The sequence below is a fragment of the Fusarium vanettenii genome (genome assembly GCF_000151355.1).
Source record: "Fusarium vanettenii 77-13-4 chromosome 3 genomic scaffold NECHAsca_31_chr3_5_0, whole genome shotgun sequence".
NCBI lineage: Eukaryota > Fungi > Ascomycota > Sordariomycetes > Hypocreales > Nectriaceae > Fusarium > Fusarium vanettenii.
The window spans coordinates 119,566-147,464 of NW_003315854.1; the positions used below are offsets into that span (position 1 = coordinate 119,566).

Here is a 27,899-nt window from a genome sequence, read left to right on the forward strand (position 1 = left end):
CCGCCAGCCTTAGGAAAGGGTGATATGTGATCGAAACCAGCCACAACTGCATAAGCAGATATCTCAGGTTTGTTTCATTAGCGCTCGCGTGGCTGTTTGGGAGGAAATTCGCCGACCCTTCATCCAACTAAAGCAGAGTGACCAGTCGTATTCTGCTATTTTTAGTCAATACCGGCGAGGCCGTCGACAAGAAGTTGTTGACAAGACAGGGCATGTTACCGTTGTCCGCCAGGGGGGTTCTTGACACATTGTTCCATACGTTCAGCCTTGTTTTCATTACCAGATGGAAGAAAAATAGCAGATGATACGTACTGAGCTCTTTGGACATGTTTCGTAAGATCCTCACTTACCCTAAGCCCTAAAGTCTGGCGCCGATGTTTTCAGTAGAGGCTATTATCGGGAGCGGATTCTACACGGCAATTCATCAGTGGATGGAAATTTAGTGCAGGTCTATAGAATATGGGCATGACAATGCATAATGAATGGCAATGAAGGCCTCGTCATGATTTTACTCAATGGCACTTGTAAAATTGGCGAAAACTTTGAAGCAAATTGCAGCTCTCACTCGCATCGCGAACTTGGAAAATTCATGTGCTCTTCATGACAAGATAATGCCACTATGGCATTTGAAGTAGGTAGGTAAGCTATTGTGCAAAACATCCCCAACGCCCCTTTTCCGTTTCGCCCTCAATACTCGGATGTAAAATCTACAATGGTGCTTAGACACTCGACACAAAGCCTTGGGCATAACAAGTGACAATGGATGCTTGAATTCACTTGTTGTTCGATTAAACTTGACACGACCACCCACGGCTGGCTTTGTTCACCTAACTCCAAGTAAAAACACATGTTCATTATAGGGCATTCACTTCGAAGGCTCCATTGTGTGAAGTAATGTTCATCCAGACAATGAACACAATTGCAACACTCATGGATATAAATCCACTCATCCATCTGACTTCAATTAAGATCATCACTCCAGGTTCATTCCGCATTCTCACCTCTGAATTACTTAGCACCGCATTTCAGAAACCACCACTCTCACAACAAATTTCATCTTCACCATGCCTGACACCACCCCCGCCTATGTTGGTACCGCCCAGCAAGGACTGGTTATCAACCCCAAGAATCTGAGCATTGCCCTCAGCGCTGGCAATGCTGCCAAGGACGCTCGTAATAAGGGGGACAAGGATGGGAAGGATAAGAAGTGAGATGGTAAGTTTTCTGCGGACTAGCAGCCTAGGTTTTAATGTGGGAAACACACAAAGGTGAGCCGGGATTGAACTGCTTAGTTGTTTTTGCATAACGTGTCAGTATCATCTTAATCTAAAACACGTTCCTACTATGCTTCCATCTTTTGCCTATGTTGACTACAGAAGGGTTCTCAGCTACCCCATTTCCAGAGCGATTCGTGTGATATGTAAGGTCAATTTCCAAACTCTGCATCAACCAGATTCAGATGCTAACCAAGCCCCCAAAGACTTCGTACCTCGTTTTGGCCGGAATTTTCGATTCATTGCTCTTTTTCGCTATTTAATCTTCAAGCTACGTGATGGAAAAAGGAATTCGATTCACACCAAGTTCCGTAAAGAGAACGCAGGAGTCCCGGGTAGGGAGAAAGAAAGGCTGCTGATGTAAGAAAGGTGGGTCTCGAGACCATCAAAATAGGAAAGGCGTCAAATCACCGAGCGGCCACCTCTTATTTTCAGGCACACAGCCAAGTACGCGACCGCGACGCTCACAACCGACTGAATGAGTTGACACTGCAGCTTCAGTATTGGGTTAACCATGCTGTCCGCTCTCATACATCTAGTACTCACGCCATGGACGCTCGTATCTCTCTAGGCTATGGGGTTATTTATTTCGCTTCACGGATGTCCCTAGGTTCAGGTCGCGTGAGATCAACACTTCGAATATCAATGAGGCAGAGGTCGAAACGCGTGTATCGAATGTTCAAGAATTTCCTACCACCGAAGAACAAGACGCTCAAGTCAAAAATACGTTTATCGAATCGCTAGACTTGGATACCATCTGCGCTCTGGCATCAAAGTACAATGATGGCAGACCGTGCCAGGTTGTAGACAGGAAAAACGGCAGCTTTAATGCTTGCTTCTTTGTCAAGTTTGAGCAAGATGGGCCCGAGTGGGTTGTCAGGGTTCCAATCGAGCCCATTCTCGATAACCCCTGGGATAAAGTGCTGAGTGAGGTTGCGACTATAGAGTAAGCGCTGAGAATCTCCCCAGCTTCAACTACCGCTCACGCATGTATAGATACCTGGAGCGGAACACCCGGATTCCGGTCCCTCACGTTCACGCTTATGGGCGTGATGCTGAGTTGACCAAAACTAACACAGGGACGCAGGCGTTTCTCATCGCAGAGGTCATCCGGGGCGAGCCGCTGGATAAAAAGCTCCTAATTGAGGCTGAAGAGGAGCAGAGGAGAAACTTCTTTTCTCAGTTGATTGACATCTTGGCCGAGCTCAGGCAACTTGAGTTCCCCTTGATAGGCTCTCTGATGCTAAATCCTGACGGCAGCCCGCAGCCTTCTTTGGTCCCCGTCATCTCCATGTCCGCTGCCACGCTTCGGCTGCCGCCGCCTCAGTCAAGATTTGATTCCGCCAGGAAATACATGGCGTACCAACTTGGCCTTGTATCAGGTTTCTTCTCGCCACCTGTTAGCAACCACACCGTGGACGACATCAAGCAGGAGATGTTCGCGCTGCATTGCATGGAGCGCATCTTTGGCCAGGTTATCGATTCTCAACTGGACAAAGGACCTTTCGTATTGAACCACCTAGACTTGCGGGGGGCCAACATCATCGTGGACAAGAAACTAACAATCCAGGGCATAGTTGACTGGGAATTCGCACATACGGTTCCACGTCAGGTCTTCACCCCGCCATCATGGATAACGGGCCATGACTCGATCGAGACGAACAAGCAGATGCACGCCGAGTTCTGCAGCGTCCTGGACGAGAATAGCCAGGCAAACAGCCTCTGGGAGCAGCTTGGAAAGGAATGGTATGGCCAATCGGCCGATGGAAAGTCGAAGGATCAGACTGACATGGCGTTCTGTGTTGCTCATGTTCTACGCCGTCCTGCCGACGCTACCGAGATATTCGAAGACTTTTTGGCCCCGAAAATTTTGGACAAGAGTCTTAATGATTCTGTATCTAAGTTCTTCAACGAGAATCAAGTGGCTGCGCTGGAGGCCCAACGTCGGGCGGAACAGTGTGAGCGCTACACCGAGTATCTGAGGGAGAACGGGCTCTATGAAACTGAGACGGACAGGTTACTAGCCGAGTCAAAGGCCTTGAAGGCAAAGTGGGGTTGGGAGTAGAACTAAGTCATCTTCTCCTTAAGTATTGTTGATCTCTCATAGGCTGTTTAACAAGTGCTTCTCTTGCTCCATTAGCACAACCAGGTACGTATTGAGGAGGACCCCGTATACGCGCCTCTGTAGTATCCAGGTAAAACCACTACTTTAGAGGCAAAGCGCGACTCTTCAAAACTATCCACCAGCTAGTAAAGTATTGTCTAACTCCACGGTGGACTAAGAAGAAGATGTGACAGCCGGGTTCTGCCTTATAGACAGCTAACAAGGAGCAGGGATGTCATTGTAGACCTCGTCGTCGGTGCAATGAGTCGTCCCCTCCCTGTATCAGCTTTCATGTGCCCAGTACATTACGATAGAGGAGCGTTGGGGGCTGGAACCTCATGCTGCTTGTCTCTGTGGGCCCTGTATGTAAAAGTCAAGCACAGAGAACGCTCTTTGCCTGACGAATAGGTTCACCATGACTTGTGCGAAGGTACTGGACAGCAGAGAAAAGTAGAATTTCAATTTCCGCTAGCCTGGCCTTAAGCCCACAGGCGGGATGCCAAATTTCATCCTCTCGTGGTCGTGGCCCATTTTCAGCGCAGATGTTCTCGAATGTCTTGTCGTTTCTGCCATTGCGACATACATGAGTATAGAATTAGTAGCGAGTCCCAGTCGCTCCGTACAGATACCCAAAACCCGCACTTAGGCTCAAAAGTGGTGATGATTGTGTGGGCCTCCCATTGACCAACAGCACTGTTAGCTCGATGGTAGACGTCGTGCTCGATCGCCTTGTGTCTGTCTGATGTCCGTGTCGGTTGTGTCGGCCTGAGATTCGGGGATGCATTCCTATCCCTAGTGGCTAACCGGTGTGTCTCCAAATTCTGCCACCAGGCCGCGCGGGGCGCCCGGATCACCGGTCACCGCATCCCCACCGTCCCGAACGCTACGATCCTACGGGGACCAATCGAGGACGGCGACACATTCACCCCGGGAAGGCCCATGCCCATCGCGGCCAGCCGTAATGGCCGATTTTGGTTCCCGTACCATGCCGAGGACGGCATCGAGACTGCCCAGACCCTAGAGGTCGTGCACCAGGCCCGGTACGACTGGGACACTTACGGCGTCGAGCCCACCCAGAACACCGAGACTGGACAGGGTAACAACGAGGGGAACGATAACGGAGACACCGGGGGGGACGGAGGTTGTCTCATTCGTATACTTTATTAGCAGTGCCGCTAGAGTGCGACGAAGCTTGTTGCCTGGGTTGCGGTATTGAAGCTTAGAAACCCAACTGAAGCACGATCCCGCTGCGAGTATGTGGCAGCAGACGCTGAGACTTTCTCAGAAGTACCAGAAGCCATCAATCTGCTTCTCGCCTAGTTTCTTTTGTCGTAGCCACCTGTCCGCATCAATAGTCAAAATAAAAGGACCGCGCCTCCGAATATCATCAGAGTCGGGTGGCGTATGGGGGGGCATCCTTATTCCATCGTGTATTCCCTCGAGGTGGAACAGGTCCTCCTCCTCTCCATGGCTCGGCTTCCCCTCTTTGTCTCCAACCTCATCCCGCTGAGCATTGGCCACAATGGCCCGTTGACGAGCCATCAACTTTTCAAACGGGAGTTTCAAGGCGAGAATCTCTTCCTTTGTCGGCTTTCTAGTCAAGGCTGGCGCAAACCTCACTGGCTCTTCACATTCGGGCGTCGGAATGACCCAATCTTCCCATTCGTCGTCGTGATCGGTCGTACTTTCCGTCGAGTTCTTGGGTGTTGAAGTTTGATCGGAGTTAGATGAAGGCTGTTGGGTTCCGAGGAGGCGCTGGAGTCTGACAGGTAGGACCTGTATCCAGGTCGACGGTGACAAGACAGTAGCCATGGTTGAAGGGGATGTGAAATGGTAGGTGGATGAGACAGGATATTATTTGGGAATAATAGAAAAGACAGATGGCCGGAACATGGACCGGGACAAGAGGGGACTTTAAGTATCCCACGTCAATGACAGAATCAGAGTTTTGAGAGGGGTCGGTTGGGGATGCCGCTGCACGAGGAAAAAGTTAAAGTCACGGCGTTCAGCGCATTGAGAATGGAAGTGGCCACGTGTTGATGATATCCGACGTCACAGGTCAAAGGGCACAGTAGATGGCAACAAAGTGTTGCATTCAATAAAGCACAGCTCTTCACGGTGTCCAGGAAGATGAGGAAAGGGTGGAGAGGTAATCGCTGACAAGGTCACCCATACTCCCACTCGAGTAGCCTTTGTTCTGTATTTTCTTCCCTTCTCCTTCTATCGCCATATTACGTTTTAGGTTTTTCCGTCTTTTTATTTAAACAACCATGATTTGCCTCTGATGCCGTGAGCCAAGTTCATCCAGTCACATGATGCCACCACCTCACGCCAACTGTACTCGTATGAGTTGTACGGTCTAAGGTACAATCTCTCTGTTTTCCAGCATATCCCACGTCGGTTTCGGCATCTTAGCTAATGCAACATCTCTAAACCGACCGGCCTCCGTCTTCTCGCCAGCATACCGCCTCGCCACGGTTTCAATAGTCCCCCAATCCAGCTCTGCCCTACCCACAGCTCTGCCGTCCTCCTTCAGCGCTACCAGGGCATTTTCCACCCAGCTGCGATACCTCCAGTTAGGATCATCTTGCACTATAGGAACAGTGCGGAAGATATTTGCGAGGCGCTCGACGTCCGTAACCTTGGCTATGAGGATGCGAACGAGCAGGTTGCCTGTGGTGCGTACATTGCACAGCTCCACTTCCTGTGTGGTCAATAGCCACGGCGCTTGGAACTCTGTTGGGTGATGATGCCGTGACTTTTTCTGACATGTTCATAGACAGGCCGGGCCAGGCCGAGGCCAATGGCGCCCGTTTCACCATACATGGGCGCTTAGCCTGAAGTCGACTGACGATTGAAAGCAGCATGGTACTGGACAATCTTTGACCTGTTCAGACCTCTCCCCACCATCTCTGTCTGGTTCTCTCCATTCTCAGCTCTTCAACATACGGTTCCAAGAAGTCGCCAAGGAGATTCTGCCACTCCGTACTCATAGTCTGGGTGCACCATGCAGATGTATATTCCCAGTAGTGCGGATACCAGCCAGAAAACTCCCAATCAATAATACCAACGATCTCGTCCCCTCGAACGAGTATATTGGACGGGTTCAGATCACCATGCGTGAGTACTGGCTGAGGCCAAACCCCGTCCTGCCTAGCGGCCATCTCTTTGACGTCGTTCCAATCTTCCTGACTCGCCTGCTCAGGCTTTTCAACCTCGGAAGGCTGAAGGTTGTCCCTCAGCCACAAGTGAAAATCCTGTATCGTCTTGAAAGGGCCAAAGCGACCACCCGAGCGAGCTATACGGCTGTCGAACAAGGACCCACCGGTACAGCTTTCAACCCCTGTGCCAGGAAGCGGCTGCAACAAGCGAAGATTTTCAATCAAGAGCTTCAGCTGAGCCAAAAGCTTATTCCTTGACTCTTGAGATCGCTCGTCCCAGCCTGTGGAAATGCAATCGCCCCGAATCCTCTCCATGACAATGTATACCCGGCCGTTGCGTACAAAAGAGCACCAGACTTTCGGTACCGGGACGGAAGTGTTGGTGGCGACAAATCTCATGGTTGCTGCTTCTGTCAAATCGACAAAGCTATCCGATTTGACAATCAAGTGTTTCGAGATGGGCACGCAGGCGCCCCGGCGACGAAAGAGTCGCGATGTGGTCTTGAGACCCAAAAGAGTCAGGAAACGTCGGAGCGGGGAGTTGTTGATAACAAGACTTTCGGGGCATGTATCTCGGGGTTTTTGTTTCTTCGGCATTGTGAAGGCTGTCGAATTCCAAATGCGGCTGGTAAGAAACAGGCGATATCGCTGGATACCTGCGCTCTTAATGCTGATTTGAACGGCGCGCCGAAGGCATCAGAATCATTTGTGATGTGATTGTCTCATGGATGCGATGCAATGCTCAAGACGGGAAGAGACGCGAGCCGGCGAGGTCACGTGCAGTTAATCCGAGACCTGTCGGGGGTCACCTGGCATCCCTCGTTGAGGTGTTTGTGGCTTGCAATCAACATGGTGTGGCCGAGGTTTTCGAGGGCACCTTTCTCTTCAGGAAGGATTCAATCAAGTATTTTTCATCGTTTTCACACTTCCAACAGAACTCTTTGTCGCAATTTTCAAATGCAAGAGCAACCATACAGATGCGATGTTGATGCCGAGCCACTATACCGGTATCAACCCGGGGGTTATCATCCTCTCAGATTGGGGCAGGTTCTAAAGAATGGACGATACAGGATTCTCCATAAGCTAGGCTGGGGCAGTTATTCTACTACGTGGGCGGCAAAGGACGAACAGTATGTCTTCCTGGGTATACAAGGAGGAACGCTAACCATCTTGCAGGAATAGCCAATATGTCGCTGTCAAGATTTCAGTCGCCGACATGGGACGAAGACACGAGCTTGACGTATTGCGGGCAATATCAGCTTTTCCAAGACACCATCCTGGGTGGCCCCACTTGAACCATATGTTGGACAATTTTACTTTGGATGGTCCGAATGGAACCCATGATTGTCTCGTCCTAGAACTCGTTGGCCCAAACGTGGCGGATGCTGTTGCATCGTACTACAATGATGACAGGCTTCCAGCCAAGCTTGCAAAGCTTTTTGCTAAACAGACTCTGCAAGGGCTTGATCTCCTCGCATCCCACGACATTGGCCATGGCGGTAGGTGGGCCTCAGCTAACTTCATGGTGTCGCACTGACTCTATCCTCAGATCTTCACACTCGAAATCTTGCTATCGTAATGCCCGAACTGCATTCTTTGGATGAATCCAACTTTTTGGATAGGCTTGGAATACCTGAGACAGGTATAGTGAGAAGACTGGACGGCAAGTCTCTGGAACGCAACGTCCCATCCTATCTGGTTCGGCCCGCCCAATTCTGGAAAAGATACATGCTCCTACCGTCTCCCTCTGTCAAGATTATTGACTATGGAGAGGCGTTTTTTAACAACAACCCTCCAAACACACTGCATACCCCATTGTCTGTACGCGCACCAGAGGTCGTTTTCGGAGACCCATTGAATAATCAAGTGGACATGTGGAGTGCGGGATGCCTAGTAAATGATCTATTGCAGTTCTCTGACGACCACGCTGACTGTTGTATCTAGCTTTTTGAACTTGTCACTGGCCAACCTCCTTTTGACGTCTTCATGCTAACCCCCCCTATTCTTGTTCAACAAATGATGGAATTCGCCACTGACAGGCTACCAACACGGTGGCAGGTCAAATGGCAAGCCATGAAACACGATTTGCCTGAAGATGAAGGTGGATATACACTTCCACAATGGTTGGAAGAGATCTACTTCGATGACAATAAACGCGTCGAATTCACGAGGGAGGATATTGCGAGTGTAGCTAAGCTGGTCGAACGAATGTTGAAGTTTGAGCCGTCTCTTAGGATCGTGGCAAGCGATGCTGTTGCTGATGCTTGGTTCGATCGAAAATGAGTTAGGGCAGGACTCGATAGCAAGGATGGGAAGCTTTTCAATTCAACCAACGGAATGCCCAAGTTGAGTTGTTGCCGATGGCCTTGATGAATGTGTCTATTTGCTCAATAGCAATGCATCGGTCGAGAGCTTCGTCTGCAAAGTTTGAAATGCGGTCATTGGCCCGAATGCCCGAGTACTTTTTGTTAGTCGCGACGAACCTAAGATCCGGCGCGCCCTTGTGGACAACACATTCGAGAGCCTCGCTGAGTGTAAGATCGTGGAGCAGCGACTGATACGACGGCGGTCGGCTTAGCGAATATCAGCAGCCGATACAGGATAGCGTATGGGTCGGAGTCTGTAAAAGGAAGGCTAGAGTCGTCTTTATTGTAGGACAGATCTAAGATATCCTCTCATACAAACTACTAGTAAAAGACGCAGTTATCAATGCATGAGGGCATTAATAAATCCCAATACTGTAAGACACCGCAGCCTTGGTAGTCAATTTAGCCTTTACGGCAGCGCAAACTAGGACGTCTTTTAAAATCAAATCTCTGTTGGTTACTTCTCTTAAAAGCACTTAACGTGACCGGTTCAATGCTATCTTAGTTCCGCCACTGCTCAGCCTTCATCTTGAAAAATCTCCTCCAACTGAGGGAACCGCCGCTGAAGATCCTGGCACCCCTCGATCCGTCTCTTCCACATCTTCATATCGTGTGCAAGAATTGAATCCCCCGCAAGTCCAACCCCCAAACCTGAAAAACAGCCGCCAACAAACAACGGCCCTGTTATAGGAGCCGCCAACCCCCCTGTGAGAAATGTGACAGCCCCGGCTGTGGCGCTCACACACCAGCAAGCTAAGAACCCCTTTCTCGACAAATTAGCCCTAGCAGCTAGAGCCTGGTTAATACGAAGTCTTGAGAAGCAGGCAAACAGTTCCTTCATTCTTTGGGTGACCTGTGGTCCCGTGTTGAGGAATCCAAGGATGATTGCAAAGTCAACATCGTTCCAGGAGATCTTCATATACTTCCAGTCCTGCTGCAAGGAGGCAAAGTCTTGAAGCAATTAGCCTTTCTGTGAAGTTGGTGACTTGATTACATCTTAGGGGGTAGCACTCACACGCATGACAGGCGTTGACGGTGTCTTGCTCTTCGTCGACCAGCCCCAGGATTTCAATGCCAGTGATCCTCTGCACGCGTGCTTGTGCCCAGATCTCGCCGTCAGATCCGCAGTCTTCTCCTCTCATGTCCCAGTAGAGGCCCGCCTTGAGCTTCTCCGCAAGAGTCGTTTCCGGAGACTCCCAAATCGTTTTAGGAACGAGGCAGAACGAGAGATGGACTCGAAAGTCTGAAGGGGGGGAGATGGATGGTATAGATGAAGTCTCGTGACTGTCCCATGGAATTGGTTGAGATCTCTCGCTAGTTTTTGGATCAAGGGGTAGAGATCCGTAATCGTGGACAGGAGGTGTCATGACAAGAAGGCCAAACCACCTGTCGGATATAGGGGCCGGACCCGGTGCACCGTCCTCAGATTCTCTGCCTGAATTCTCTCCGATGGGATCTTTGCAGTGAGTTTGGATACTTATATCGAGTCATTCTGGACAGCACTCACCTAACCCAAGTTGACGCAAGAACCAATTAGCCAGAACGAGGAGAACCACCTGCCTCAACGCCACGATTCGAGCTTTTGCCTCTAGAGCCATGAGCCTGGCATAGGAGCTTGCCTTGGAGATTATGGGGCCGACTGAAGTGCAGATTTGGTCAAAAGGAGCTGTTATGGGAATGTTCATGTCGGGGATGAAGTATTTCAACAAAGTCGGGGCATTGTCCAAAGTGTTGCTCAGGGAGTTGATCAAGTCAAACGCAAACCCAGTGAGCCACGCCAAGGCTGGAACGATGCAGAGGTTCCTGTAGATCCTCAGGCATTCAGGACAGAGGATGAAGATAGTGGCTGTGATCGATACAAGGAAGGTGAACTGCCGCTTAGCAATTTCTAGATCTCGACTGCGTTGAAGCGGCGTTCGCGTTTGGGGAGGAGGCATGGTGCTGGTAGCTTCTCCAGACTAGGCACAGAAATTTTCAGTGAAGTTTTAAGTTTTCGAAATGGTCGAGGAGAAGGGGGAGAGTTTGCGACCTTATATTGGTGCCCGCCCTCCAAAAGTGCAGATATCGCAATGCGCGTCTGCCACACCCTCTATTGCGAGACCAATGACCGACCCAACCGGTTATCAGCCCTCCAATAAGCATTTCCATCCAGGCATGCTTCTGCAACGACACGTGTAGAGTCCTCTAGGTCTTACGGCCTTCTGGCTCAGCTATCCCATCGACGATAACACTCCTCTGTAGACCGAATCAACTCTCCCTACCGCTATTGTATTCATTCGCAGTATTCCACCACTACAGCGGTGGTTTTCAATTCAGTGCCACTTTGTAAGACATGCGGCCTCGTTCACCACGTAGCTGGTAGGAGGTCTCCTACTACCAGAGGAAGGAGCTTTTTATCGCTGCCGTAGCCGCAGGTTCTAGAGAGTTTCGAATGGGTATCTAAGCATTAATTTTGAACCTCCTTTCTCATCAATATCTTGTCCCAATCATGTCTCCGCGAAAAGTTTGCATCGTCCGCCCGACAGCTGTCACCAGCCGGCAGTGCCATCGACCGAAGCGAACACCTCAGTTTCCATCGCAAATAATGCTCCTAAAGCAGAACAATAGAGATTATTTCTTTCTTCCTTTCATCTCTTCATCCACTCTCTATTCTTTGTTCGCGAGCTCACCTTTTTCTCTGCTCTTTGTTCATCCTTCATTCACCCTCTTGCATATCATCCACCTCACAACACCAACCGTGCTTCCGAACAATCTCCTCGCATCAATCAAATGGCTTCTCCCAAGATGAACCACATCCAAAAAGTCCCGAGCCCCAACCCACGATTCGGAAGGAAGTGCCTCGAGTGCAAGGCTCGTATCGTCGGTCGCGCAGCTTTCAAGCGACACGTTGAAAGACACGCCAAGCTCGCTGAGATTATTGTATGTTGAATCCCATGATCATCGCCCTCAATGCTAACTCCTCCAGGAAAGCAACATGAACAACAACGTCAAATGGGTCGAGGACCCAGGCTTCGACGTCGACCTCGTACGCGACATGTACATGTCCACACCAGCCAAGTATCGTCACTTTGGCGGCGAATTCACGACGGGCCCCATGGCCGGCAAGGGTTTCATCGAAGGAGATCCCAAGATTTTTTTCGCGACCGGTCGTATCAGGAGGAGCTACGAATGGGTCAAGAGGGACCTCAAGCCTGAGCGTTTTGCCTTCCGAGCGCTGCAGAACACCAACACCGGCACCGAGACGCCCGAGACTCCGGCAACACCCAGGGTTCTACGAAAGCGCAAGGCCAAGTCGCCTGTTTCGCCTCTCTAAGCCGATGCCCATCTCAACATGATGTGAAAGGTCTTTGCTGTTGCTATATGAAGGGAAGATTCGCTGCGTGGTTCGGGATCTGGTTGGCACGATTGAGGGATGCATTTGTCGGAGTTTTGACCTGTACACATTGCTGAGGATAGATCATACATACACTGGAACCTTGTACAAATAACGGGCTTCCATGAGTGAAGGGCACCACCATCCATACAAAACGGGCTCCAAGCATGCGCAAGAGCGACGTTGTTTCAGATCATAACTGATAGATGAATGAGAGCAATCAATCGTTGCAACTCGATGAAGGCTTACCTACAACATAACATGTGACAGGCATTCATCTGTCTCCTGCTTTTATTTCTACTGATTGAGAAATTCGTCATTCTCTATGAGCGTCTCCGCGCAAGGTCGTTCCTCCGGAAGCCAGCGCAAGATTTTACGAACAAGAGCCAAGATAAGTTTCTTTTCGCTCCCTTCAAGACGCGTCTCACGACTCTCGAAAGTTTGGTCGGGGATGGGTGTCTCAGAAATACATTTCCCTTCTGGTTTTAGTAGAGCTATCGCAACAGAAAAGAGGGTGATTCACCTTCGGCGTCCCAGTACAGACGGCATTTGTCACTCCGTTTGAGAAACTCTTTCGGGGGTGGCCCCAGGAGGGAAACCATCTCGGCAAGGTGTAGTTCGTCGTTCAAATGGCCGTCTTTCTCAGCGCGAAAAAGTCGACCTCCTTCAAAGAGGTCCCAGATCTATACTCCATATCAGTGCTGCGGCATGGGAAAGAGATGTCTTCGCGTACCATAACCCCAACTGACCAAATGTCGATTTTTGAATCCCACTCCAAACCAAGAATAATTTCTGGCGCTCTGTAAACCCCAGGCATAACATCCCCGGTATGCTTTTGGCCAGGCTGGCCCAGGACTGCAGCGCCAAAGTCGGATATGACGAGTGGGTCACTGGTGATTGGCATTCTGTAGGAAAGGTAGATGGTGCGATCCGTAAGAACCTTTCGCGGCGATGGGTTGTCGAGCTCGGCGCGTTCTACTTTAGCAATGGCAGCGTCGTTGGCGCCAAGATGGATATTGTTTGGTGATATGTCCAAACCATTTGTTAGGAGCCGGCAATCAACAAATATGGGCACTTACCGGTGTGCACCACCCGGCTAGGTGCATGAAATCCACGCCAAGCAAGACCATGAGCAAAGTCACCCGAAGAACGTCCTTGGGGAGGGACCGCTGAGGGAAGAGATTTCGATAATCCGTATACGTCAATCCCAGGGGAGCAAAGACGAGGCACTGGTGAGATCCGTGCGGTCCAGTGACCTTGAATTTATCCAATGCTACACGTAATATTTCCTTGCCAGGATGCTCTGAACCGTCGATGGCCTTGATGTGGTTGGATATGGCCAGCTCCTGGGCTGCGTCTTGTCTCGTGGTACAAACTTTGAGAGTAACGAGCGCATCTTCCCTACGTGAGACAATCTCGGGGTTAGGAAAATATCAACCGAGGCGTTTTTTTTCTTTTTGTTTTTTTGAGAGCGTACCTGAGATCACGACACAGCCAGACGGTAGATGTTGTACCGAAGCCCAGCTTGGCGACTGCTTGGTACCTGGATGCAAACACCTCGCCCAGTTTGACGGGATAAAATCTCTCGGCTCGGTAGTCTGGGAGTGTCTCTTCTTCTAGCTTGCGACTAGCTGGCAACAACTGAAAACCTTTGCTTGGAAAGGTGCGCGCATGGATTGCTGGGGCTCTTGCGAATGAGAGATGACGCTGATCGGGCTCGCAAGAGATTGGCGGTGGCAGTCTGGTGCGGTAGAGGGACTTGCCAAAGGTGTGGAAGAGTCCCGAGAGTGTTCTTGTATTAACAGAGCGACGAGAAACCGACTGCAGGGACACAGGGGTTTTCATGGTGCCGATTGTCGAAAGTAAGAACAAGTGTTGTCTCTAGAATGCTACAGTACGGGTGCGGTGTTCGATCCTGTAACTTCCCCACTTTCAGTTGATCAGCTCAGCCTCATAACAAACAATGTACGTCCGCTGCACGCGCCCCCTCCGGTCTTGGGGGTGTCACATTCATCGTCGCTCAGCAGCCGCAATCAAAAATGATCAAAAGACAACCCCATCGCGAATAATCTTGATGCCTTCCAATTAGCATGGAAACCGCCAGTGCCTCCTTTCGGGGGCAACTAAATATCAGAAAGCCTCATTCATCCGCTTGCTTGAGAGAAGCGGGCAGTAACCTCCTCCTTATACACCCTCAGCTGCTCCATCTTCTTCTCTATGAATTGTTCCATCTCTGCGCGAGATTCGTCGTCAAGTAGCTCAGCACCGGTATCACCGTCATGCAGCGCGGTCCAATAGATAGCATCCAGCTCAAAACTCTTTCTGGCCGCGTAATCGAACCAAAAACGACCAGACCTCCAAGACTCGAGCATCCGAGCGGAAAGACGTGGTTCAGTAAGCTTCTGCCCCCCGGGGACCGACGTCTCTTCCACCAGCTCCAACGCCTGCAGGAACTGCTTCATCCTGGGCTCATACAGGTTCCTGAATTCTTCTATCGAGCCACGATCAAGCCATACTTCTGGACCGGACAGTAGGAGCCACCAAGGCGGGTCGTACGTAAACTGCGCCGGCATGGCGTTTGTAAACTCAAAATCGAGGACCGCTGTGATCTGAAACGTCTCTGGATCAACAAGCATATTGGAAGGCCTTAGATCGTCGCAAAAGGGTATAAATGGCCCATCGTCATCGATGCAGTACCTTGGGATAAGCTGGACGAACCGGTGCCGGGCGATGAATCGAGCCCGAGCTATTTCCGAGTCATCTGCGAGGTTACGCTGAGTCCTAAGGTGGGCTACATGCTCGTGCGCGACTGATTTGAGGTAGTCGCTAGCACAATCAAAGGCTGAGGTTGGGAAGAGATCATCTGGGTAGCCCGCGACAGTTGCTAACTCATTCATATTGTAAGTCAGCGGTCTTTTGTTGACAGACCACGTGCTGTTGTCTTTTGAGATGGCTCCAATGCGGGTAAAGGTAAGGTGAGAAAGCTGAAGAAGGTAGCTGGCAATTTGACGGTAAATCTTGTCCAATATTGAGTTGTCGATGCTTGGATCCAAGATGATATCCCCTTGGTTGCTTTCCGCCGGCTGCTTCAGGATCGTCGACAAGAGCGTACCCTCGACGTAATCCATAATGATAAACGGACCAAACTGGTGGGGACTCTCGGCAGTGAGGCCCCAACTGTGAACAAAGGGGACAGGGATCGTGGTGTTTTGGTCAAGGTATTTCATGGCCTGGACCTCGTTCGCAACCTTTTCATCCCTCAAAAAAGTAGCTGTGTGCCCTGGCTTTGGGAAACGGATGATGGCATCTGGCCCTTCATCACTGAACCTGAAACGGAAACCAAAGTTGAAGGAACCCTTGAGGAAGCCAACATACTCTGTGGCTTTGCCTCTTCCCCGGCGAGCAGCAACAAATGTTGCTAGTTCAACCTTGGCGTCGAAAACTCTACTTAACCAGGCCCTACACTCATCGTCGCTGTTGGTCTCCTCGATCTCGTCGAAACAGGTTTTGAGCGAGGATATCTTTAACATTCTGATAGAGACGCACGCGGGTTAGCAAAAGAAAAAGAAAAGGTAGAGTAGCCGGTAAAGGTGATGCTCAGTGCTTCCCGAATGGTATCTGTCACATACACCGTGGGTGAAGGACGTTGTGTGGAGTGGTTAAAGAACCATGAAAGGGGAGAAGAGGGTGAGAGGCTCGGATTAACCTGCGCCGTGTCTCCGCGCTAGACAACCGTCAATGAACGAAGCATTCGTTCGCAGTTCGCTCTACACGTCCAGTTCACACAAAGAGTTGTACTTCTGGTGCCGGTAAGACAGCAACACTGTTTGAGAGGCAAAACTGATCGCATGGATGTGGCGAGGACGGCCAGTCAATATACATTTTTGACCACGCACCGCTCGTCAAAACGTTTTCCCGTCTGTCACTGCGTTGGCATTAGAATATGATGCTATACTATATTTTCATCTTTTTTATATGCCTGAAGTTGGGCCCTTGATAGGATAACTGAGCCACAAGATGGTTTTCCATCCGTTCCTCTAGGCAACTCTACGCTGACTCGACCCTCCATCTTTGTCCCTCGCTGCTGAACTTCATCATGAATATTGAACATTCTCGTAGCTAAAAATCCCATATCACTAATGCTATTGTAATTTAAGTATCGAGGGCTATTTCCTTTTTAAGAAGTGTGCCCGCTTCTTCACTTAGGTCCTCACCCCGTCCCATGTGGATGGTGCGGGTTCAACTGTTATGATAGGTCATCAATCTGCCGAGAAACAACAAGGCTTCTTCCAGAAAATTATTTGGCTACAAACGCAAGCATGTATTGCCCAGGTCTAGAAGGGTTAGCTTGATGTTTACGACCGAAATAAGAAGCGCCTTGCACAAACATCGCACTCGCCTCCTGTACTCTGCCACAATCACTGACCAAAAGCTGTGATACGTATCTGGTCGCGCATCATAATCATCGTCAATCCTTAGGATCACGAATCATAATCATCATTAATCCTTAGGATCACGAATCATAATCATCATTAATCCTTAGGATCACGAATCATAATCATCATCAATCTTTAGGATCACGAGATCAGCATCTATCATCTCGCAAACACGAATCTCCTCCACCTATCAACCACCGTCAGAGCTTGGCTCAACACGGCCATCGCATCTGCCGGAGCATGCCCCTGGGGCGCGAGCTGACCTATCGCTTTCAGCCTTTCCGAATTCATCATGCCTCCTGCAAACAGATCCGCCAGTTCAAGCTCTCGCCCAGAGTTTGGCAGCTCGGTCGAGCTATCTCTTTCTACCTTCATTGATGAGTCGTCGACCATCGGTAGAACTCTCGCTGTCCAGTTAATTGTTACGTTCAACAAAATCAAGAAGGACATGGAAAGATCGCTTGCTCGCGAGTTGGCCGAGTTCTTGCCCAAGGCGTGGGAGCAGTTCGTCAGCTCAAACCTCAAAGGGCCGCCGACTGAGCACGATTACTACAAGCGGATGCAGGGAATCGAACGCAGCCAAAAGGAGCTGTACTACCCTTATTGGTTCTTCCTGGCTGCGGCCTTCGGTGTGTACCACCCGACCCTGGCACCAATCCGCAAGGACATGGAGGCCCTCTGGGGAGTCCAGTTCCCGGATAACTACATCCACTGGCCCCCTGGCATACCCACCGAGCGCCAGAAAGCACTTTTCCACGGAGGGCCAGAGAATCCTACACCTCTTTGCAAGATTCAACGTCGGGCCCAGGGCTTCAAAGCAGCCATCCAAGATGCTGGCAGACCATCCGTCATCGAAGCTGTCACACAGTACGCTCCAGCCCTGCTCAACCAAGCTGTGTCTACCGGCGATGTAGAGTCTCTCCATCGAAAGCTCAAGGACACTCAGGAACAGCTACAGAAGACGCAAGCGCAACTTCAGGAAACTCAAAAGCGGCTCCGGGAGACCAGCGGGGAACTTGAAAAGACTCGAAAGAAGCTCAAGACCGACATTGAGACCTCCAACAAGGAACTCGCCGCGACCAATCTCCGGGTGGACAAAGTTGTGGATACCTGCGCCTTGGTTCTGAGCATCCTGGCCCCTCCTGGAGGTGAGAAGTGAAAGCTGCAGCCGGAGCAGGATGAGGCCTGAATAGGGTGGTTGGCTTGAGTGTTGGGGATCTCATTGATCAGTTTGGGACTTGCGTTTGGTGTTTTTGGTCGGCCATTTCACACAGGTACAAGCCAGCGAAGCATTCGGGTGTCAGGGAAGGGGGATGGATTGTACTTGTCGCTTTACCACGTTATCTCGATCCAGTTAGTTTTTGCAATCATTAAAAACAGCATCGTCCCTCTTTGATTGATGCTCCATTCTCACGTGGCATTTGCTCCTACGGCTGGTCCCATGATTTGAGGCACACTCATCCCACATGTCACAGCCAAGTGTTTGGGCTTCAATCAATGAATCCAAACCACAAACACTATCACATCGCCAAGTATAAAGGTCACATCTCGCCCCCTTCAGTCCTCTTCTTCATCCCACCCATTCCATTCCCATTCTATATATAATATCCAGAAACGATGTGTTCGACGTAAGGAGTCTGACGTTGAAAACTCTCCAGTGTGGCCTGTCACATGTTTTCACTCTCCCGCCCACTCTGTTGATGACGGCTCAGACGAGACACCTGGCCCTTCGACCCTGAGTTGATCGACAACGTCTCCTTTGAGCGGTCTTCTAGATACTACTTCAAATCTGTCTAGCATGTCAGATCCCATCTCACGCGGTGAGATAGTGGATAGTGGAAATCAGGGTATTTTCCGTCTCAAACCACTATATACTCGCTTCCTCCCAAGCCTACCAGTTGTGGCCTGGGTGAGGAGGACCTGCTCACGCCCTTCGCCTCAATCAGATACCCTCCTGGAAATCGCCAAAGACCTAGTTAAACTGTGCACTCCAGTGGTCTATCATGCCTACCATGACCACTCGCTCCGAGGACTATCAACATTCCGATCCTGATGAAGATGGACGATGGAGCCCATGTGCAAAGAGGTCCCGCCTAGCGAAGCACCAATCTGACATGGGCACCATGCACTGCATGAGCTTTTGAACTTGGTCGCATAGGCGACGCACACAGCCTCGCCATATATATACCTTGCTTGCGAACCGCGATGATCCCGTACCCTTCGGCACGGGACTCAATATGGGGTTTTCGCTGGAAGGCCAAAGAACCATACGAATTGGAGTCAGACAGGACTTGCGTGCCCACCGAGCAAGCTGATCAATCTCGCGACCTGTTTACAAGATTGGCCAAGACGACCAGATACCGGGGGTAGGTCTGTTGGCGTCCTGGGTTCTTCGGCGTCGGGGGCATTGACCTGCTGCCTTGCGAGGTCAACCTTCCTGAGCGGATCGAAGATGGCGAACGTGAAGCGTTGTTCTTCCAAACCATAATAGTCCTTCTGGGTACAGTCCGACTCATTCGCTTGGATGGTCCTCCGTGGTAGTTTCGCCCACCAAGTAAACACCGCGCAGTGTTCTCGGGCAATGGATGGTCGATGACTGGGACCGTCTTCGACTCTTGTCTTCAGTAAAGTCTTTCCAGTCATAACGAGACGTTCAACGACGCCACCGACTGTGAAACCGGGAACAGCAACCCAGGCCCATAGGTATATATACATCCGCGAACACCTTCGCAACCTGATAGATCTTGCAATGAGCAGACCTTTATGTCTGGAGATCTGAACAACCCGATCATATCTATATATCTTGTTATAACACCTCCCCACGCCAAGCACACTGGGGATCCGCAACGAAGACTTGCTTGCACGAAGCGGTGCTTATCTCTTTCTTTATAAAGACCACCCAGCGATCTGCGTCAAGGTCTTGCAGCACCAGTCAACTCTCTTGTCCAGACATACATCGAGACAAAGAGTTGTTTTCCCGACATGAACATCCTTGTCTTCTATGGTCAGCGCTGCGCTACCTTTTACGACAAAGGAGCCAAGGTATACAATAGGTCCAAAATTTTCGAGCACCTTACCGATCTGGACAAGAAGAACCCACAGGTACTTTTCCAAATCGCCCCCGATTCACATCCTGCTAACTTGCCCTAGACTGGTCGTACCGTCGTTCTTACCTCCTACACCACACCCCCTCCATGTCCCACCGCTCTAACATGAGTCTTTCGCGCCATTCAGCAAAATGAAAGACGCCGTTATATATACTCCGTAGAGAACTATGCGAACAGACAACGAAAGATCATCGCGGACTCCGGGCGGGGGCAACCTAGCCCGTGATGGCTCATCTATGCTCCTTTCTGGTCCTGGATGGAGAGAAACGACAACCTATATACAGGCTGGCAATAGTCACAAATTGGAGCACATGCGGGCTCGTCTCAAATCCTGACACAAGAGCGACTGGTCTTTAATCTAAACGCATATTCGTTTTTCGAAACGGTCTCGTTCGATTTGGGTCGTCGAGCCAGTTGTGCCTATCATCACCCTCCAGCCTTGGACCCTTCGCTCGCCACCTGCCATCTCCCAATTTCCAAGGAGAGGAATGATAAGGGGCATCCACCACAAGAAGGCAGCACTGGTGGCCGTGAGCTGAACAGAAAGGCAACACTGGATTGGTGGTTTCGTGTCGATAGCCTCCCAAGGCAAGCGCTCTTGACACCTTTCGCCCATTCGAGGCTCATTTCAACTCAACGGACCTGGATCGAGCAGTCATACCGTTGTGTGTCCGCCACTCTCATTCACCGTGATCATTCTTGGACCGCTTGATTCACAATATATTGCATCTCCTCTTTCTTATATAAACTAGTGCAGAGGCACTCTAGCTGCTGCTATGAAAATTAACTGCAAGCAACCAAGTGTATGGACTGAACGAGACTCTCTGGCTCGAGCATAATGATGACGACAGGACGTCTATTCAGGGCCCCATTCTTACTTCGTCAGCGGGGGTCCCTGGTCATGATATCATGGCCTCTTTGTGCTTGAGGGCCTGAACGGTCCATCTTAGTACCTCCGTTTTCTCCCGAACGAAGCACACATACAGTCTATTGTTCGCCAACAACTGGGGAAATACAACAGCGAAGTCCGAGTCCCTGAGATTATGAAGCCGCCAGTCGCCGCAGTTAGACCCGGGCAGCTCCCATGAGGCTCTCTACCGCGAAAGGGATCAATCGGACTCCCTTTGTCCCCACAAGTCCCATTAATAGGGATTCCAGATCTACCTATATAACTCAGAAATCACCTCGAGAGCTCGCTGGAGGCCCACCCCTATGATCCCATACCTATATATTTAGCCGTACAGGCTACCATCGTATGGACTGATATCGAAGAAGCCAAGAATCGACAGGCCAAGGGGATTGATTACCAGTGACAGCGGGAGAGTAAAGCACCCCATTCCACCTGTGTCCCTAGAGGTATTCATCCTTTATTACCCGCACTGGCTTTGGTTCCACGAAGTCTTCAAGCTATTCCGCTATATACATCCGCACCGGTTCGTCTACTGTCTGTCGACTCGACCAACAGAGAGTGGGAAGACCGCCAGCGGAGCTACAGATCCTTGCAAACTTAGTGGACGCCCAACGAATCAAGGCATCTGTCATAACCACCGATTATATCCGGTAGACTGCCTTGAGGCACCATGCGGGTTAATACACCCTCGCAACGCGTTGTGCATGGAACGAACGTCCTCTCTTTCCTCTCGAGCCAGGGCTCTCTTCGTGGAAAAGCTCGCTCCAGATAAAGACCGACAAGCCATTCGGTCAAGTGAAGCAATTTTCGGCCTCAAATGCGGCGGGCTTCAGAGGACCAGCAAATGAAGAGAAATATATCTCCATCAAACGCGAATGCTTTTTTATCGTTCTTACGTGGCATCAGCCAATGGGAAAGACACCCCTATATATACTCCAAAGAGGAATGCACATCGCCATCGATTCTGGCCGGAGGCGTTCCAATCTATGAGGCGCTCGTCTTAACTAACGTGCCCCCTTCGGGTCGTGGATGGAGTCAACGGCATTCTATATATATATATATATTGGAGGTCGGCGAAATCAGCGCTTTTCTACAACACTTCCAACACTAAGAGTTGGGTGTTCCCAGCCTCGGAGCCGACCTTCGACACAATCACAGGGGGCATCAACTTGGAGTGCTCAACGCTACTAGCTATGGACCGAACAAAAGGGTAACAGCCGGTCTTTCTTGCAGTGTGGATAATGACAGAGGATTTGGGCAATGCGAAAAACGCCATTTGGCCCATCAGGAACCCTACCCAACTAAAGTAGAAACCCTCGAGGCTGCAACGCGTTGGGCGCTGGCGTCCGACTGAAAGAAGAGACATGGATCGTGCTCCAACGCGGACGCCTCTCTATTAATTTTGCATGCCGTCAAGGAAAAAGAAATACATCTCTATATATACTGCCTACAGGGATGCACAGACCCCAAAGGAGCTGGAGTCGCAACCTACACAGAGCGACAATTTCCTATTCGTTCCCTTTGCGTGTCTGGTATAGGAAGAGTGGCAGGCCGTATATACGTCCCAGCCGCGTACAATGACACCGAGCTTTGTGTCCTTGTCTGAGCCCTATATTGGGGGTTCCTAGTCATGGACACGACTAATGATGCCCCCATCTCGAAACTTCACAACGGAGATGTCATAAGCGGTGTTCACCTCGACTGGTGTTTGTTGACCGAACTGGATAGCAACAACAGACATTGGCTGAGAACATATCGGTCACCGCATTGGTATCAGCATATACTATGTGAGACCGATCGGCTTAACTATCACCTCCCCGATGAAGGGGGGGGGGGGGGCAATGAGAGAGCGAGGGAGCGAACTTGACTGGATGCCTACCGCCGCCGGCGGAAGGTACGGGAGTCAAGGGGTGTTTATCGTTGTCGTCGGTTTTTAGCGTCACAATGAAAGTCAGAGCAACTGACAAACTTTCACGGATCAGACACTCTGTTCAATCAGTACCACACCCCCTAATGTTGTGCGGTGGTCGACCAAAGGTTCAATCCCGAACACGCTCCCTCTTTGCCACTTGGTTTATTATATATTATACTTCCTACGCCCTACATAAGCTTCGTCTCCCGACGAATGTATCGGTGTCGAGGACCGCAACATTAAGTCGATCACTGCCGTCGCCGTTTGAGACCCCCTTCGGCACACCTTGGAGACAGATCATGTCCAGAAGCGCTGCCTTAATGAAGGAAACTAGTTTTGGTCCTCGTGTACCTTTGACGACAGCAACTTTCCTATCATATTGACGCAGTCTCATTCCAAGAGATAATGTGGTTGGTCCATCTCACGGTATAGCAAAGGGAAGAGCGGGTGGAACTACATTGATGGTGATACAGAACCCTGGGATCCCATCACGGAACTGCAAGACAATTGTCCTTCCACATCACGACTTTCAAGATTCAGTCATTGTGGATGCTCTTTGTAGTCGTTCCCTTTGTTGAGAGTACCGAGTTCCACATCACCCAGCTCGATCTAGACATTTCTCTTCCGTTACTATATAATTTTGCAAATCATTTATAAACTTGGGTATGTTTAATCAGGCCTGACTTGCGACCACCGGCATGTATATATAATCAACATCACCCGTTTTACCTCTTTTTAGCACATTGGAATTTTGGTCACCACGAAGACTTCTCTGCAACAACAAAGGGCATCAGTTATGGCCAGCGTGCACTTTCAAGTATGAAAGCCCACACGTGGCGACTTGAACCCCGTCGCAGGCTCAGGACGTCCTCTGGGCCAACTTGAAGATGGGCTGGTGAAATCACCTCCATGGCCATGAAAAAGCCTGGAGCGGGACGTCCAGAGGGTGATTTTTCCTCACCACGTCTTCCAGTTGCAATGATGACGGATCCCGTGGGCTCTACACTTCGCCCGGGTGCCGGGCTTTTTACATCATGTTCCCTTATATATACTCCTCACCTCAAGAATCCAGCCAAGGCTCTCTGCTTTGGTCCTAACCGAACGGGGGCATACGGCTAAACCTTCTCGCTGGAGTGAGGGAGTTACTGGCCCATCACACGAAGCAGTCAATACCTAGGCTATAAATCATTAACCACCTGTCATGGCCTTCTGTTGGGGGTGCCCCGTCGTCAGGCTAGCTGGCATTCGGTAACTTCATTATATATCTGTGCCGCACATCTTACCACCCGCTGTTTTATAGACACACATCTATGCACGATGGCTTTCCGTACTACCAGGGGACATTATTACCCCGGACAAGCGAGAGAAACATCAAGACAGGCGATCTCAAAAGATCCAACACTATCACCATTCACCCACCACTTCACCACATCATATTGATAGACAATAAATCCATTCATAGCTCATAACCTTGGGGGTAATCGAGATCTGGTATATGCTAAAATCCAATCCAATCCAGTCAACATCAGTCTTCCCTGTATGCGAGACCCTTGTACTCTATGCAAGTGCCCAAGTCCACAAGCCAGGAATAATATCCAAACGCCTTCATATCATATCCAATGTAGCACGAAATGCAGTAATTCAAGCCTTGGCTTGCTTATCGTGAATAACCAACAGGCCAGCGTCAATACCGGCACGGGCGAAACGGTCACCGAGGACACCCACGGTGCGCTGGAACTCGCGCTCAACACCCAGGTCGTCGACGAGGAGATTGTCAAAGAAGGGGTGGGATCGGCCAACGACAACAAGGTCTCCAACGTTGAGTCTGGACTTGCCAACAACCTCACGAGCCTGAGCGACGGCACGGTCGGGCAGCTGGCGGATCGAGTCGACGGAAACTTCAATAAAGGTGACACGGCCCTCGAGGGTACCAGAAGCGTTCTTCTTGGCGGTGCTCAAAAGATCCATGTCGCTTGCAGAAGGGATGCCGATGACACCCTTGCCAATATCGTTGCTGCTGGAAGGATGGCTGTCGGGAGGGCTGTGTGTGTCGATTTCATCCTCGTTGAAGCCAAGGTGAACAACAGTGATGGACACATGAGGGTTGTGGGAAAGCTGAAGAACAAAGAGCAGAGCAGCGCGATCATCCTCGCCACCGATGAAAGGTACGAAAATGTGCTGGTTCTGATCCACCGGGCTCTGGACTGTAGGGCCGCCGTGGTCACTATGAACCGAAAGTCCGGTGAGAGCTCGGCGGGTAAGGGTGGGCCTCTTGGAGAGGGCGTTGTCATCCCGGCTTTGGTTGATGTAGACACCAGTAGTGCAGGTTGATCGTTCAAGGGCGCTCTGGACGTAGTCGATATAGGTCCTGTTGAAGAAACGATCGTTGGGGTTATCATTATCGGACAGCGCACCACCGTAGTTTTCCTCGGCAAGACCACCGTAGGTACTCCAGGGAATGAGCATAAAGTCGGACCTGGCCTCCTCAGCGCACTTAGCGAGAGTCTCAGCGTAAGCCGACGTGGGAATGATCGAAACCTGGCCAGCGACAGCGACACCATTGAGGCGAGAAAAGGTCTGGAAAGCCGAGAAGACGGCATCACGAGAAGTAAACTCGGCAACCTCGGTAGACTGCATGACTGACGATGTACGATCGGTAAGCTCCATGAGACGGATTCCGTGCACCTCGAGAGGGCGACGAGGCGGCTGTCGTGGCTTGTCATCTGCAGATGCAACAGCTGAACCCTCATCATCGGCTTCGTGGTGGGCAATGTTGGATGCCTTCCTAGAGCCTCCGAGAAGAGAAACCAGGTTGAACAGGCCAGACAGAGCATCAAGGCGAAGGTGCAGAATAACCCGGTTGGTCTGCGACTTGTCCAAAGCCTCCTCCATCTTGTGCTCAGAAGCCTGGGCCTCGGTGGCGATGGGAGTTCCGTCCCAGTCAATCTCGCCGCGGCGCCACTTTTCCACCTTCTGACGGTACCACACAGGGTAGAGCCATCTGGTCAGGGGCGTAGTCGAAACAGTGGTTACCTAACAATGATTAGCAGCTATCAATTTGTAAGGGCGCATCCCTAACCAGTGCCATGACCACGAACATGGTGAATGTTCGGGGTGAGAGGATGCCTGCTTGGAGTCCGATGTTCTAGGCAAGTCAGTATTACGCTGTCAACTTGAAAGGCCTCACTTACCAGGACAATCAGTTCGACGAGACCCTTGCAACTCATGAGCACACCGATGGTGAAGCTCTCCCGCCAAAGACAATGACACCAACGCGCAGCGACAGAACCACCAAAGATCTTGCCGAAAAAGGCGCAGAGAATAACAGCAACGACATATCCCCAAGTCTTGCCATCGTTGAGCAGACCCAAGTTGGTGTTGAGACCTGAAAGGGCAAAGTAGAGAGGGAGCAGAAGCGATCCCACCAGATCCTCAATCTTTTCAGTCAGTTTGATGGCAAAACCACCATCGTGAGGGCATATAACACCAATGAGGAAAGCACCAAAAATGGCGTGAACACCAATAGCAGCTGATTACTGGTTAGCAAATGCACATCATCAACCAATTAAGGCTACGCTTACCAGTGAACCAAGAGGACGCCAAGACCAGAAGCAGGGTCAAAGCCGTGATTCCTTGGGATGGGCCGTTCTGGATGCTGTCGGTTCGGCGCAAGACCCAAAGGAATGCGGGCCGGATTGCAAACACGAGAAAGAGGACCCATGCAGCGGCAGTCAAAAACACGTAGAGGGCTGTGAGACCATTGGCGTTGTTGACAAGGGCAACGCTCAGGGCGAGCAGAACCCAGCCAGTAACGTCATTGCCAATGCCGGCCGCCAAAACTGTCACACCGACCGAAGTTGAGAGAAGCTGGAGCTCAGACAAGATACGGCAGAGGACGGGAAAGGCAGTGATCGCCAGGGCAGTACCGATAAAGAGGGCAAAAGTGCCAAACTCCATATCCTCCTTGTGACCCTCGTTACCATACTCCTTGAACAGGCCCCAGGCCACAGCGACACCAAGACCGAATGGGATGATCATACTAGCGAGGCCCACACTAAGAGCGACGCGCCAGTTTGTCTTGAACATTCGGGTATCGACTTCGAGACCGACGAGGAAGAGGAAGAGCAGCAGTCCGACGGTAGCGACATTGGTCAAGACGGGCATCGACTCGGTGGGAAAGATGTTCTCCTTGAAGCCGGGAATGCGCATCATGACCGACGGACCCAGGACGATGCCGCCAATGACCTCTGCGATGACGCGAGGTTGACCAAACTTGGAGAGGGGGTAGTGGAGCAGGCGACAAAACACAATGATGATGATGGCCTGGATGATGAAGAGGGAGATGGGGTCCTTGGGATTGTAGTGTATGGGGTTGAGGCCCTCGATGATGCCGCCTTGAGGATGCGCGCTCGTAGCAGCCGCGGCGGCCGACGTCGTTGTAGCCGACATGACGGGCAAGTTCTATGATACGCGACCGCGATTGCGAGTCGGTAGAGCACGAAGCTCACAGTCTTATTGTATCTCGGAAGGGTTCGATGGTCGGATGCGAATGCGACGCGCGCGAAAACGTGAGCGGATTGTGGCGAGACGGGGGGAGGAGGGACGCGCGGGGTAAAAGAAGGACTAATAATCCAAAGACAAGAAGAAGAAAGAGAAAAAGAGATGAGGATATGGAGACGAGCGTCGAAGCGAGTCGGTGAGGATGGAGTCGGGCACCGTTTGGTTTTAACCTTTTTGTTTGAAGAATCCGAGACGATCAAGGTTGGCAGGCAGCTGCACAGTAAGCTAGCGGGGGGGGGTCAGATGCTAGGGGACCCCTAGACTGTACCAAACATGGTCTGGATCTTCGTCTCACGGTCCATTTCACGTGGAGCCGTTTGTCCACAGGCTTGTTTTTCTTGCTTTTGACGTGCATTACTCTGTGATAAGCTCAACAAAGCCCGCCCGTCCCCGTTGTGCCGGAGCTTGTGATACGGCGGCGACACCGTGTGCGTCGGTCTCAGCTCCGCATCTCCCACGCTTGGGGTTGTGTCTTGGCGCCGGGGCGCAAGGTTCAGCAAGCGGACAGAGTGGAGGAGGGTTTCAAGGGCCCATGTGGTGCTCTACTCGTGCGCGGATGACGAACGCCCAGCGGGCGAGACATGCAAGGTCTGGACGGGCGTTGGATGAATGGCAAGCCAAGAATTGGAGGCACGTTGTGCCTTGCTAAATGCATGCCCACGGGATCAACATCGAGGCGATGCTTGAGTTGTGGAG

The 27,899-nt window shown here is 50.9% G+C and overlaps 11 protein-coding genes across 11 annotated transcripts; 5 read left to right on the plus strand and 6 right to left on the minus strand.

Annotated features, from left to right (window-relative positions):
- Positions 1–1,064: 1,064 nt before the first annotated feature.
- On the plus strand, positions 1,065–3,339 carry NECHADRAFT_78356 (uncharacterized protein; the record flags this gene model as incomplete). Its single annotated transcript, XM_003042835.1, has 5 exons — positions 1,065–1,207; positions 1,377–1,420; positions 1,454–1,634; positions 1,846–2,220; positions 2,271–3,339. The coding sequence occupies 5 exons, from the start codon at positions 1,065–1,067 to the stop codon at positions 3,337–3,339; spliced, it is 1,812 nt and encodes a 603-aa protein (XP_003042881.1).
- A 1,320-nt stretch (positions 3,340–4,659) lies between these two features.
- On the minus strand, positions 4,660–5,190 carry NECHADRAFT_78357 (uncharacterized protein; the record flags this gene model as incomplete). The annotated part of the gene is made up of 1 exon (XM_003042927.1): positions 4,660–5,190. One exon carries the CDS (start codon positions 5,188–5,190, stop codon positions 4,660–4,662), a length of 531 nt encoding a protein of 176 aa, XP_003042973.1.
- Positions 5,191–6,269: 1,079 nt separating this feature from the next.
- NECHADRAFT_92249 (uncharacterized protein) lies at positions 6,270–7,136 on the minus strand (the record flags this gene model as incomplete). Its single annotated transcript, XM_003042928.1, has 2 exons — positions 6,270–6,509; positions 6,552–7,136. 2 exons carry the CDS (start codon positions 7,134–7,136, stop codon positions 6,270–6,272), a joined length of 825 nt encoding a protein of 274 aa, XP_003042974.1.
- Positions 7,137–7,388: 252 nt separating this feature from the next.
- NECHADRAFT_78359 (uncharacterized protein) lies at positions 7,389–8,822 on the plus strand (the record flags this gene model as incomplete). Its single annotated transcript, XM_003042836.1, has 4 exons — positions 7,389–7,669; positions 7,716–8,038; positions 8,188–8,360; positions 8,484–8,822. 4 exons carry the CDS (start codon positions 7,389–7,391, stop codon positions 8,820–8,822), a joined length of 1,116 nt encoding a protein of 371 aa, XP_003042882.1.
- A 600-nt stretch (positions 8,823–9,422) lies between these two features.
- On the minus strand, positions 9,423–10,842 carry NECHADRAFT_78360 (uncharacterized protein; the record flags this gene model as incomplete). The annotated part of the gene is made up of 3 exons (XM_003042929.1): positions 9,423–9,856; positions 9,921–10,361; positions 10,413–10,842. 3 exons carry the CDS (start codon positions 10,840–10,842, stop codon positions 9,423–9,425), a joined length of 1,305 nt encoding a protein of 434 aa, XP_003042975.1.
- An 847-nt stretch (positions 10,843–11,689) lies between these two features.
- Positions 11,690–12,218, plus strand: NECHADRAFT_78361 (uncharacterized protein; the record flags this gene model as incomplete). The annotated part of the gene is made up of 2 exons (XM_003042837.1): positions 11,690–11,824; positions 11,871–12,218. The coding sequence occupies 2 exons, from the start codon at positions 11,690–11,692 to the stop codon at positions 12,216–12,218; spliced, it is 483 nt and encodes a 160-aa protein (XP_003042883.1).
- A 357-nt stretch (positions 12,219–12,575) lies between these two features.
- Positions 12,576–14,123, minus strand: NECHADRAFT_92250 (uncharacterized protein; the record flags this gene model as incomplete). Its single annotated transcript, XM_003042930.1, has 6 exons — positions 12,576–12,757; positions 12,802–12,961; positions 13,012–13,242; positions 13,358–13,640; positions 13,756–13,985; positions 14,082–14,123. The coding sequence occupies 6 exons, from the start codon at positions 14,121–14,123 to the stop codon at positions 12,576–12,578; spliced, it is 1,128 nt and encodes a 375-aa protein (XP_003042976.1).
- Positions 14,124–14,422: 299 nt separating this feature from the next.
- NECHADRAFT_37089 (uncharacterized protein) lies at positions 14,423–15,808 on the minus strand (the record flags this gene model as incomplete). The annotated part of the gene is made up of 1 exon (XM_003042931.1): positions 14,423–15,808. One exon carries the CDS (start codon positions 15,806–15,808, stop codon positions 14,423–14,425), a length of 1,386 nt encoding a protein of 461 aa, XP_003042977.1.
- Positions 15,809–17,006: 1,198 nt separating this feature from the next.
- Positions 17,007–17,873, plus strand: NECHADRAFT_78363 (uncharacterized protein; the record flags this gene model as incomplete). Its single annotated transcript, XM_003042838.1, has 1 exon — positions 17,007–17,873. The coding sequence occupies one exon, from the start codon at positions 17,007–17,009 to the stop codon at positions 17,871–17,873; it is 867 nt and encodes a 288-aa protein (XP_003042884.1).
- A 1,823-nt stretch (positions 17,874–19,696) lies between these two features.
- NECHADRAFT_78364 (uncharacterized protein) lies at positions 19,697–20,757 on the plus strand (the record flags this gene model as incomplete). The annotated part of the gene is made up of 3 exons (XM_003042839.1): positions 19,697–19,816; positions 20,117–20,486; positions 20,624–20,757. 3 exons carry the CDS (start codon positions 19,697–19,699, stop codon positions 20,755–20,757), a joined length of 624 nt encoding a protein of 207 aa, XP_003042885.1.
- Positions 20,758–24,081: 3,324 nt separating this feature from the next.
- On the minus strand, positions 24,082–27,310 carry NECHADRAFT_103913 (uncharacterized protein). The gene is made up of 4 exons (XM_003042932.1): positions 26,225–27,310; positions 25,835–26,172; positions 25,723–25,788; positions 24,082–25,676 (listed from the first exon to the last, which is right to left on the minus strand). The coding sequence occupies exons 1-4, from the start codon at positions 27,090–27,092 to the stop codon at positions 24,285–24,287; spliced, it is 2,664 nt and encodes an 887-aa protein (XP_003042978.1). The 5' UTR covers positions 27,093–27,310; the 3' UTR covers positions 24,082–24,284.
- Between the last annotated feature and the right edge of the window lie 589 nt (positions 27,311–27,899).

What these genes read in the sequence shown, in the direction of transcription:
- NECHADRAFT_103913 (XM_003042932.1), bottom strand. Translation starts at nt 27,092, where the DNA reads ATGTCGGCTACAACGACGTCGGCCGCCGCGGCTGCTACGAGCGCGCAT. An exon ending in GGCGTCCTCTTGGTTCACTG is followed by an intron (nt 26,173 to 26,224) that starts GTAAGCGTAGCC and finishes ACCAGTAATCAG; the next exon opens with CTGCTATTGGTGTTCACGCC. An exon ending in TGTTCGTGGTCATGGCACTG is followed by an intron (nt 25,677 to 25,722) that starts GTTAGGGATGCG and finishes AATCATTGTTAG; the next exon opens with GTAACCACTGTTTCGACTAC.